General features: G+C 41.0%; 1 protein-coding gene across 1 annotated transcript in view; it reads left to right on the top strand.

Moving 5' to 3' along the window:
- THOC6 (THO complex 6) overlaps window positions 1–12,988 on the top strand; it is a 157,909-nt gene that overhangs the window by 41,391 nt on the left and 103,530 nt on the right. Inside the window, exons 5-7 of the mRNA XM_029606783.1 lie at window positions 7,537–7,574; window positions 7,739–7,787; window positions 9,111–9,182. Coding sequence (XP_029462643.1) covers window positions 7,537–7,574; window positions 7,739–7,787; window positions 9,111–9,182 — 159 coding nt within the window. The remainder of the gene's footprint in view (window positions 1–7,536; window positions 7,575–7,738; window positions 7,788–9,110; window positions 9,183–12,988) is intronic.

Raw genomic sequence — 12,988 nt, forward strand, 5'->3', positions numbered from 1 at the left:
CTCCCATGTGGCAGCCGGCCATCGACCGTTCGCCGACTTACTTTTATGGCATCCAGATTTCGTCGGTGCCCCCTCTGCCAGGGAGTCCAGGCATTCCCCACCATTAGTGGTGCCAGGTACTGAGCCTCCTCGGGGTTCCATGGAGGCTCTGATGATACCTCGTCCTCCTCCTTCAGTCTTGTCTTCACTGGACTTCCAGGAGAAGTTGGACCACAGAGTGTAGAGAGCGGTGCTCCGAGCCCTGTGAGGCATCGAGCTGCCATTGGCGTCATCTCTCTTGGCACCACTGCTCGAGGGTCTGGACATCCTACTCTGTGTCCTTCTGACGCAACCGGTGCCCAGGGGCTCTTTAGTTCGATGCCCTCCTCGGGACCAATTACCATCATGGTGTCCTCCAAGGAGGAGGACATGCAGCACCAGTCGATGCCATCCAGTACTTTGGTCCCGAGACGACGTTTCCAGAGCCGGTGGCAGGGACATCGGGTCTCTCACGGCCGTCGGTGCCATCACTGCCGATGGAGCCCTTTGTGCCATCAGGACCTTCGGTGCCCAGTCCTCAAGGTTTAGACAGGCCTCTTTCTCGCAGGCCCCCTGGGGACATTAACAATGAGGAAGGCCCATATGACCCTTGGGGAGATGAGTTCTCCTCGCCACCAGAAGAAAGGCGTCTGTCTCCTCCAGAGGATCTCTCCTTTGTGGGTTTTGTGCAGGCCATGGCTGAAGCCATTCCCTTCCAGCTCCTACAGAGGAGGATGCCCGCCATAAGATGCTGAAAAGTGCTCCAGTTTGTCATAAAGAAAATGCCATACTGGGTCAGACCAAGGGTCCATCAAGCCCAGCATCCTGTTTCCACACGTGGCCCAATCCAGGCCATAAGAACCTGGCAAGTACCCCAAAAACTAAGTCTATTCCATGTAACCATTGCTAATGGCAGTGGCTATTCTCTAAGTGAACTTAATAGCAGGTAATTGGACTTTCCTCCAAGAACTTATCCAATTCTTTTTTAAACACCGCTATACTAACTGCACGAACCACATCCTCTGGCAACAAATTCCAGAGTTTAATTGTGCGTTGAGTAAAAAAAGAACTTTCTCCAATTAGTTTTAAATGTGCTCCATGCTAAACTTCATTGAGTGCCCCCTAGTCTTTCTACTATCCGAAAGAGTAAATAACCGATTCACATCTACCGTTCTAGACCTCTCATGATTTTAAACATCTCTATCATAAGCCCCCTCAGCCGTCTCTTCTCCAAGCTGAAAAGTCCCAACCTCTTTAGTCTTTTCTCATAGGGGAGCTGTTCATTCCCCTTATCATTTTGGTAGCCCTTCTCTGTACATTCTCATCGCAATTATATCTTTTTTGAGATGCGGCGACCAGAATTGTACACAGTATTCAAGGTGCGGTCTCACCATGGAGCGATACAGAGGCATTATGACATTTTCCATTTTATTCACCATTCCCTTTCTAATAATTCCCAACATTCTGTTTGCTTTTTTGTCTGCCGCAGCACACTGAACCGACGATTTCAATGTGTTATCCACTATGACGCCTAGATCTCTTTCTTGGGTTGTAGCACCCTAATATGGAACCCAACATTGTTGTAATTATAGCATGGGTTATTTTTCCCTATATGCATCACCTTGCACTTATCCACATTAAATTTCATCTGCCATTTGGATGCCCAATTTTCCAGTCTTACAAGGTCTTCCTGCAATTTATCACAATCTGCTTGTGATTTAACTACTCTGAACAATTTTGTGTCATCTGCAAATTTGATTATCTCACTCGTCGTATTTCTTTCCAGATCATTTATAAATATGTTGAAAAGTAAGGGTCCTCCCAATACAGATCCCCGAGGCACTCCACTGTCCACTCCCTTCCACTGAGAAAATTGTCCATATAATCCTACTCTCTGTTTCCTGTCTTTTAGCCAGTTTGCAATCCACGAAAGGACAATCGCCACCTATCCCATGACTTTTTACTTTTCCTAGAAGCCTCTCATGAGGAACTTTGTCAAACGCCTTCTGAAAATCCAAGTATAACTACATCTACCGGTTCACCTTTATCCACGTGTTTATTAACTCCTTCAAAAAGTGAAGCAGATTTGTGAGGCAAGACTTGCCCTGGGTAAAGCCTTGCTGACTTTGTTCTATTAAACCATGTCTTTCTATATGTTCTGTGATTTGATGTTTAGAACACTTTCCACTATTTTTCCTGGCACTGAAGTCAGGCTAACCGGTCTGTAATTTCCCGGATCGCCCCTGGAGCCCTTTTTAATATTGGGGGTTACATTTGCTATCCTCTAGTCTTCAGGTACAATGGATGATTTTAATGATAGGTTACAAATTTTTACTAATAGGTCTGAAATTTCATTTTTAGTTTCCTTAGAACTCTGGGGTGTATACCATCCGGTCCAGGTGATTTACTACTCTTCAGTTTGTCAATCAGGCCTACCACTTCTTCTAGGTTCACCGTGATTTGATCAGTCCATCTGAATCATTACCCATGAAAATCTTCTTCATTCGGGTACCTCCCCAACATCCTCTTCAGTAAACACTGAAGCAAAGAAATCATTTAATCTTTCCGCGATGGCCTTATCTTCTCTAAGTGCCCCTTTAACCCCTCAATCATCTTAACTGTCCAACCGACTCCCTCACAGGCTTTCTGCTTCACATATATTTTAAAAAAGTTTTTTTACTGTGAGTTTTTGCCTCTACAGCCAACTTCTTTTCAAATTCTCTCTTAGCCTGTCTTATCAATGTCTTACATTTAACTTGCCAACGTTTATGCTTTATCCTATTTTCTTCTGTTGGATCCTTCTTCCAATTTTTGAATGAAGATCTTTTTGGCTAAAATAGCTTCTTTCACCTCCCCTTTTAACCATGCCGGTAATCGTTTTGCCTTCTTTCCACCTTTCTTAATGTGTGGAATACATTCTAGAATGTGCTTCTAGAATGGTATTTTTTAACAATGACCACGCCTCTTGGACATTTTTTACTTTTGTAGCTGCTCCTTTCAGTTTTTTCTAACTATTTTCTCATTTTATCAAAGTTTCCCTTTTGAAAGTTTAGCACGAGAGCCTTGGATGTTCCTCTTCCAGTCATTAAATCAAATTTGATCATATTATGATCACTATTGCCAAGCGGCCCTACCACCATTACCTCTCTCAACCAAGTCCTGTGCTCCACTGAGAATTAGATCTAAATTGCTCCCTCTCTCATCAGTTCCTGAACCAATTGCTCCATAAAGCTATCATTTTCCATCCAGGAACATTATCTCTCTAGCATGTCCCGAGGATACATTTACCCAGTCAAGATTGGGGTAATTGAAGTCTCCCATTATTACCGCACTACCAATTCGGTTAGCTTCCCTAATTTCTCTTGCATTTCCACTGTCCATCTCACCATCTTGACCAGGTGAACGGTAGTAATATCCCTATCACTATAGTCTTCCCAGACCACAACAAGGGATTTCTATCCATAAAGGTTCAATTTGTATTTAGTCTCATGCAAGATGTTTATCCTGTTGGACTCTATGCCATCCCGGACATAAAGCACCCACACACCTTCCTCCCGGGTGCTTCTCTCTGTCATTGCGATATAATTTGTACCCCGGTATAGCACTGTCCCATTGGTTATCCTCTTTCCACCATGTCTTTGAGATGCCAATTAAGTGTATGGCATCATTCACTGCTATACATTTCTAATTCTCCCATCTTACTTCTTAGACTCCTGGCATTAGTATACAAACATTTCAAAGGAGTGTTTTTTGTTTGCAATGTTCATTCTGCTTTTTAATTGATAGGGATAAGTTAGAATTTTTTAGCTCAGGTGAGTTTTTAGTTACAGGCACTTGGACTATTTTTCTAATTATTGGAACCTCACTGTCGGGATGCCCCCTAATTCTAATGCATCATTAGTATCCTTTGAAGATATCTCTTCCGAACCATGTGCTTGCTGAGTGACTGTCGGCTTTCCCCTTTGTTCTAGTTTAAAGCTGCTCTATCTCCTTTTTAAAGGTTAGCGCCAGCAGTCTGGTTCCACCCTGGTTAAGGTGGAGCCCATCCCTTCGGAAGAGACTCCCCCCTTCCCCAAAATGTTCCCAGCTCCTAACAAAACTGAATCCCTCTTCCCTGCACCCTCGTCTCATCCACGCATTGAGACTCCGGAGCTCTGCCTGCCTCTGGTGATCTGCGCGTGGAACAGGGAGCATTTCGAGAATGCTACCCTGGAGGTTCTGGATTTAAGCTTTCTACCTAAGAGCCTAAATTTGGCTTCCAGAACCTCCTCCCACATTTTCCTAGTCGTTGGTGCCCACATGTACCACGACAGCCGGCTCCTCCCCAGCACTGTCTAAAATCCTATCTAGGTGACGCGTGAGGTCCGCCAAACAGTCTAACTTCAGTTAGTCAGCCAGAGTGACTCACTGCTCTCTTGATTAACAAATGTTGGTCCCTATTCAAACCCAATCACACACCTACCTCAACACCTTTCCAAGGTGAGTAACTGAAGCTGAACTATTCAAATTTTTTACTTAGGTGTACACTGCTCCCAGCTTATTTCTAGCTTCTGGCTACTTTTGGGGGTTTTTTTTGTTTTTTGTGGGTGGGGTTTTTTTTCAATACAAACACTCTGTATTAAATACAGACACTCAGTTCTGCAGACTTTTAAAAATAAACACACTACCTACTGCTTACTAGCTACCTTATTGACTGACTATTAAAAATACAAACAGTCCTAACTTGTTTATTCACTGCCTGACTATTAAAGCACAAACACACTAAATAATTTCCCAAAGGAGATAGTGGCTGTACTGGTCCATGACATCTTCAAGGAGCTCCTCCTTAGAATGTGGGAACGCCCAGTTATCGATTCCTCCCATGAATAGTAAAGCAGATGCCACCTATTTGGTGCAGCAAGCCTTAGGGTTCAAATGACGCCACCTCCCTCACCAATTGGTGGTAGTGGAGTCTGCTCTTAAAAGGACCAAGCGTTCCCACACCCATACCTCCGCCCCTCCAGGCCGGGAACACACAGAGCTGGATTCTTTGGGTAGAAAAGTCTCTTTCAAGGTGCTATGCAATGCCCATATCGCCTCCCTACCAGTTATATGTGACCCAGTACAACCGGAACTTGTGGAAACAAGTCCAAGAACTTCCTGAACTCCTGCCACAGCAAGAACAGGAGTCATTCTCTGCAGTGTGTGTGTGTGTGTTTTTGAGAGAAAGACTAGTCATGGGCCCCAAGGAAGAGCGTGAGGACAGAGCTTCAGTTGCTTCTGGTGTGTGCTGTTGGCCTACAAGGGAAAGGAGTAGGATAGTTGCTGGAGAGGGTAACTAAAGGTGGCTTTTTAAGTTTCTTTCTTGATTGACTGCCATTTTAATTATTGGGTATTATGTGATGTGTCTGCTGTTTGAAATATTTTATTGGTGTTTGGAGAATTTTTAATAATTTTGTAAGTTTTTAATGATTGGATGTTCTGTTTATCAGTTGTTTTGAAACATTATATTTAGTGTTCTAGTTTTAGAATAATTTTATATTACTTCAGAAATATATAAATAGAAATGTGGAGACAAAAACAGCAAGAAGCCAGACTGAGTGTATGCAGTGCAACAACAGAAAAACGAAAACATTAACTTGATGGTCACTTTATTCTGTGTCTGTATTCTGCATGTATGTCCAGCTAAGGGTATTCTGCAAGCTTATAGTTTCTGATTAGGCATCTATAGCAGCTTGGCTAATAGGAGATGTAGTGGTGTTTAAGCCTGGTTATATATTTGTAGTGTTGCCTTTACATAGGTGGGGTTGTTACTGTTTGAGTGTGTTCCATAATGCCGGTGTAACTTTTTTGCACCTTAATTTGTGTACTTTATTGCAGATCCTGGAAGTCTGTTAGGTGCTATATTTCTGTTTCAATTTCTTCAGTTTTTCACTGAATGTAGAGTGGCTTTTTGGGTTTTCATTCCAGTTTCTGTGTCTCAATTGTGGACTTTCTGTACTTTGTGAAGATCGATTCTATGTGTGAGACCAAGTTGAGGTATTTTACTAGTATGTAAATTACCTATTGTACCTTATTGTAAACCGATGTGATATCTCTTTTTGAAATGAACATCGGTATATAAAAATCGTAAATAATAATAATAAATAATGATTGCTCTTTCTGGAAATCTACCTCATTACTGGATCATTGGAAATCGACAGTGCTATGTTTGCCTCCATGGAACATCTCACTTTCTGCAGAGAAGACACTTGGAGGTGCTATGAGCAGATTTGAGACCGCTATTGGAAATGGCATAGATCTCAAGTGTGGTGAACTGACTGGTGGTAGAATTGCCTCTTTATAGTTTTGTAGCTTTAATATGATGCCACCGTGCTTCAAACATTATTTTTTTTTTTTGTTAGGAAAATATATCTTCTTTGTTTGTTTTATAATGTTGTGCCTTTACAAATAAAGCTATTTAAAGAAAAAAAAACTTTTCACAGTAATTCTACTCCTTGACATCCTGAATATCAGTCACATCTGAAGAAAAAGACCTTTGCAGTGTCAAAAACTCAGTTACTATATCATCTCTTTTGTTTGTCCTTTTGAAAAGCTTCAAAGATTCCATTTTTTCCAGGACCAATATAGCTACTAGAACTCTGCACCGTGTAAGTGAGATTTTATTTATTTAAACAAAAAGGACCGAAATCATATAAAAAATCATCTTTGTTAAAATGCTTTGGCGAAAAAATGTTTTGGCAAAACAGTAGCTTAAATTTGCTTCCCACCGAAGCATTTTAACAAAGAAGATGAGTATCATCCCTGAGGAAGACAGTTTAGAAACACGGCCACGTCGGGGATATCTTTTGAGTTTCAAACGAGCAATCTTTAAAAGATAAGTTTAATGACTAAGACAGTTTTCTGTTGTCGGCATGTTAGCAGTAATATAAGTCACATTAAGACAGATTAACAATCTTATGGATTTTCAAGTTGTACGACTTATTTTCTAAAAAAAATAATTTCATGTGCAAAGAAAAAAATCAAATTAAGATTGGTAGGTGGCATTGATGATTATATAAGAACAATATCCATGGCGTAGTAACCAAGGTTGGTATTTGCTACATCTGAAAATACTTCCATTACAAAAAAAATTGTTTTTTTTTTCATTAAGGCACAGTTTGGGACAATTTAGCAGTATTATAGAGAATGTTTTAATTTTTTTGCATGATTTGAGTGCATTCTCAATGTGGAGATATGTTTGACTGTTACCAAAAGACTAAAATGGCACTAGATACTACAGAGGTATTATGGCAGGGGTGGCCAACTCCAGTCCTCAAGAGTCACAAACAGGGCAGGTTTTCAGGATATCCGCAATGAATATGCATATGCGAGATTTTCATTCATTGCTTCCATTGTATGAGAATCTATCTCATGCATATTCAGTACGGATGTCCAGAAAACCTGGCATGGCTGTGGCTCTCAGGGACCAGTGGTTGCTATCCCTGCATTATGGCCTCATGCAAGTTTAATGCAGGAATGTTTGTCTGTCTCTTGCAGGGCTGTAAGGAAGCCTGGAGCCGCAGACCACCATCTGGGTGAGAAGGAAGAGATGGGTGGAGGGGAAAATGAGCAAGAAAAAAATACAGGAGAAGAGAATATATCAAATATTTTGCAACTGATAAGTTTTATCCCTTCATCATTTTGTCTTTAATTTCCCCACTCCCTTTTTCTTTCAATTTACTTGATCATTTTTTGACAGAGTGAGTATGGAGATTCCTGAAATCAACTGTCTCCTTTTAAACCCAAAGGTGAGATTCCATGTTATACCCCTTATATTTTACTGTTTTGCTTCCTCTTTCCTATCAACTATCTTTCCCCGTGGCCTGCTCACCTAGTGTCCTTGGTGTGCTCACGCACGCGCTCTTGCTTTCACTGTCTCGCTTCTGTTGCTGTTCCTACACTCTGTTAACCCTTCTTCCTCTCTATCAAACAGGCCAATTCAGTAAAAGTCGCGGGAGAGCAAGCGAGCACGCAGGCTGCTCTCCTGTGTGCGCGATTCAGTATTTAAATGAGGGCCCGCGGTAAAAAGAGGCGCTAGGGACACTAGCGCATCACTAGCGCCTCTTTTGACAGGAGCGGCGGCTGTCAGCAACTTTGACAGCCAACGCTCAATTTTGCCGCCGACAGCATGGGTTCGGAAACCAGACATCGGGTTTTTGAGCCGCGGGCCAATTTTACCTTTTTTTTTAATTATTTTTTACTTTGGGACCTCTGACTTAATATCGCCATGATATTAAGTCGGAGGATGTACAGAAAAGCAGTTTTTACTGCTTTCTGTATATTTTCCCGGTGCCAGCAGAAATTAAGGCCTACCTTTGGGTAGGCGCTAATTTCTGAAAGTAAAATGTGCAGCCAAGCTGCACATTTTACTTAGTGAATCGCACGGGAATAACAAATAGGGCCATCAACATGCATTTGCATGTTGCGGGTGTTATTAGTTTTGGGGGGGTTGGACGCGCGTTTTTGACACCTATTACCCCTTACTGAATAAGGGGTAAAGCTAGCGTGTCAAACGCGCATCCGAACATGGGTTAACAGTGCGCTCCGCTGGAGCGCACTGTACTGTATCAGCCTGTTAGTATTGACACAGGTACTAGGACCATGTTAAGCAGTACTCTGATAGCAGAAATGACAGTTCAATGCCTCAGAACTAAAGTATTCATTGCAACTTGTATCCAATTCCAGGAGAAGTGTGGAAAGCACAGATGCTGTTAATTGGATCTTACAGTCTTAGACAATAGATTTTTTTAGCTGCTTTTCTCAAACAGTAAGTAGGGCACTCTAAACCATTCATATTCTTACTTTTAGGCTCTGATCTGCTTGAATCATTGGGTATTTTCGCAGTAACTTGGTTAATGCCCACTTCATGTTGCTGCATACAGAGCTCTTTAATATCTATTTCAATCTGCATATCTTTGTTGCCTTGTCTCTGTGCATCTATCTTTGTATGTGTGTGTCAGTCTGTCTCTTCCTCTCTCAAGCTTTATGTAGGTCTTTCTCCCTGTCCATCGCTTTCTCTATTTATCTCACTGCATCTGTCTCCACAACTCAGTCTAATTTCTCTTTCCTAGGATAACAGTCTTCTGCTGGCAGGAGGAGACACTCATGTTCATGTGATGGACATGGAAACAGGAGCATTCATGGTCAGTCCCTTATACATTTAATTTCCTTGAATATTGTCTGCTTACCTCTTGTGCATTATGCACTACCATTGGTCTTTGCCTATACTTCCTTCTTGCATACCCTTTGCCTGCCCTTGCTTGTTCCCTTGTCTATCCTTGGAGATCCTAATAAACCTGTAGCAACAAGAAGCTGTTGTAAAAAGATTCTTCCCTAGGAACTCTCTTCTTCCTTCTGCCTACAGTCCTCTCCCAGTTTTCTGCTGATCTTGGTTGGGAAAGAGCATGCAGTAGCAGCTCTGGCCCTAGTCTCTGTCATCTCTCAATGGTGTGAGAGATGACAGAGAGGTAACATTTAGAGAACTCTGCATGACCCCATATATGCGCATATGTGGGCGCATGGAGATCTACTATAGTATTTTATAATCTGCATGTATCTGCTCCACGCAGATTATAAAATACACATACATCCAAAATACACATATATCCAGCATCTGTAAATATCAGCAATGCATTGAAAGCATGTACTTTTTCTATCTGTTTTAAAAACATACATGCATATATTTTATGCATGGAAATATAACTTCAAATAAAACCTTGATTTATATGTAAAAGGTATATTTTAAAATGTGCACATACTTGAAATCACCAGTTTGCCAATATCTCCACCAATACACCCAGTCTACCTCTAATTTGAGACGCTCCTAGTACTTCACCCTGACCTCCTTCCACTTCATATAGGTCTCCTACCCAACAATAGCAGACAACAGATGTCTGATATCAATTTATTTATCTAAAAGTGTTTATATACCGCTTTTACAAACATAGTTTAATCAAAACGGTTTACAATATAAAACATACATAATAAAACATGAAATTAAAATTAAAATATGATGTAAAAAATCAAGAAAATAAAATAATAATCGTAACTAGACTAACAACATATTAACAGAAAAGAAATTCAAACATCAAGTGCCTAAGGTACCGCAGTTGATGTTACTAGGTGGGTGGAAAAGGGGGAAGGGAAGAAGGATGTAACAAGTTTGGGGTGGGGAATATGTGATGTGAGTGATGAATCATATATCTTGTGTCTAGGTTTTTAAATGCAAGTTGAAATAAATTAGTTTTTAAGGATTTTTTAAATTGTTGTGTATTTGGAATATGACTGAGAATGTCTGGGAGAGAGTTCCAGAGAATAGGCCTGGCCATGGAAAAAGCTCTTTCGCATGATGTCGAATCTAGCTAAACGGATTGAGGGGATAACTAAAAGATTTTTTGATACCGATCTTAAATGTCTCATTGGTTTGTATATACGTAGTATTGAACATAACCAGGTTGATGAGGGATTATATATAAGAGCATGGATTATGGATAGGATTTTATATTGAATTCTGTATTTTATTGGAAGCCAATGAAGAGAATAGAGGCTTGGGGTGATATGTTTTCTAAGGGAAGTGCCAGAAAGAATACGTGCATCCGCATTTTGAACCATTTGTAAGGGATGAATGGTAGAATCTGGTAAGACTAGATAGAGTGCATTGCAGTAGTCAAGACCAGAAAAGATGAGATTGAAGGACAGTACGAAAGTCATGATAAAACAGCATGGGACGAAGATGTTTTAACAATTGGAGTTTATAAAAAATTTTTTTACTGCTGAAATGTGTTGCATCATGGATAGATCTGAATTTAATATAATCCCTTGATTGGGATCAAGCTTTACAATTGGAATGGATAGTCCATTTATTTATTTATTTATTTATTTAAATAGATTCTTTTATACCGAGGTACGTAAAGGAATACATCACTTCGGTTTACAATAAAACGATAATTTAGTGAAAGGTGAGAAGGTGGACCAATATTAGAGCTAGAGATTGACATTAGATGAACTATTTCAGTTTGAGGGGTTTAATTTTAAGCGATTATGAGATAGCCATGTGTTGATAGTGTTCAAAAATAAAGTCACCATAGAAAGAGTAGAAGACCAAGAAGAGTTATAAGGAACCAAAAACTGAATGTCGTCTGTATAAATTTTGAATTGTATGTTTAGAGAAGAAAGAATGTGACAAAGGGGAAGCAAGTAGATATTAAAAAGAATAGGCAATAAAGATGAACCTTGTGGGACCCCAGATGAAATCATGTATTGTTCTGATGAATGCTTGCCAATGTTGATTTGCTGAGTATGGCCTGATAGAAAAGATGAAAACCAATTTAGAACAGTAGCAGAAATACCTATAGATTGAAGACCTGTTTGCACTAAATAATTAGCAGGTGTAAATTTTACAAATAATTAATGTATTCGCATAAATTCTCTCTTATAAAATAGCAACTTTCATATGTACCTCTTGTTGCTGCCCTGGAAGGCCCTTAGATTGCTCGTTTTTTGTGCTCTTAAAACATGCACACAACCAAAAATACAGTCATAATTTTGATTATTATAAAATAGTATGTACATGAGTACTAGCTACTTATGCACATAACTCCTTTGAAAATTAACCAGTATTTTAAAAAAAAAGTCTCCTGTTACATTTCTGGTGCCAGCTTCATACAGCAGGACTGTAAGAGCCAATCAAAGGAACACCAGTCCTTAAGTAAGTGTACAATAGAAAGGACTGTGATCTCCAGTACCCTACAGCAGCCATTTTAGATCCAGGAATTCCATCTTACCTCTGCATTTTATCCCAGGGCAAGCAGGATGGTAGTCCTCACATATGGGTGACATCACTGGATGGAGCCCTATCACGAAAAACGTTCTGTCAAAGTTTCTAGAAATGTTTGGCTGGCACACTGAGCTATTGAGCATGCCGCATGCCATGATCCCTGAAGCCACAGGGGTCTCCCTTCAGTCTCTTTTTCCACACTGCTTTTAGTCTCGCGTTGAAGGAGCTCTGTGAATTTTTTTCACATTTTTTCCTCATGGAAAATTGTTAAAGATTTTGAAAAAAAATCATTAAAAAAAAACTCCCCTATAAGGGTCTCCTTTCGGTGACACTCAGTAAGTACCGTTCCGGTGCATTTTTTCAGACTGTTCGTTTATCTCATACCAGTACCCGAAAGCCATCGATAGTTTGCGGCCTATATTTTTATCATGGCCACGGGTTTCAAAAAATGTCCAAAATGCCCCCGAACTATGTCCATCACCGATCCGCATGACATATGCGTCCTATGCCTAGATCCAAGTCATGATGTTCACGCCTATTCAACCTGTGAGCAGATGACCCCGAAGGGCAGGTGGGCTCGCCTTGATAAAATGGAGGACTTGTTCGAAAAGTGACTCCATTGACGTCAACTCAATCCTCACCGATGTTATCGCCCTCTTCCTTTGAAAAAGTTAATTGAGGGAAAAAGAGATCTGGTGACCATCCATCACAGACTCTTCTGTGGCATCGGTGGCTTCTTCTTCTTCTCATTAAAGAAAGAACTGAGCATCGAGAGAAAAAGCGTCATCGATATCGGACGGACACCATACCAGAGGGAACCGGTACCACATCGGCATCGATGGCCATCGATCCGATAGCGAAGCGGGCCCCGGGTACATGAGTCTCCATGCCCCTCTGTACTCGAGGAACCGAGGTGCTCCCCACTGGGATCAGTGTTGGGAACTGAGCCACCACATTCTAATGTGGATATGCTAGTAGCGCCCATCACCCCAGTATCCAGGGAAGAGATGACTACATTCATCAAGCAGGCGGTCATCGAAGCCCTTAAAAACCTTCAGCCAACACCTGAGCCATCGGTCTTCGCTCCTTTGTTGAACAGACTCAATGCCTTAATTGGTGTGTTTCCTATGCAGCCATTGCCGGCACTATCGAGGAACCTCGAATAACTCTACC

This window comes from Rhinatrema bivittatum, chromosome 6 (assembly GCF_901001135.1).
Source record: "Rhinatrema bivittatum chromosome 6, aRhiBiv1.1, whole genome shotgun sequence".
NCBI lineage: Eukaryota > Metazoa > Chordata > Amphibia > Gymnophiona > Rhinatrematidae > Rhinatrema > Rhinatrema bivittatum.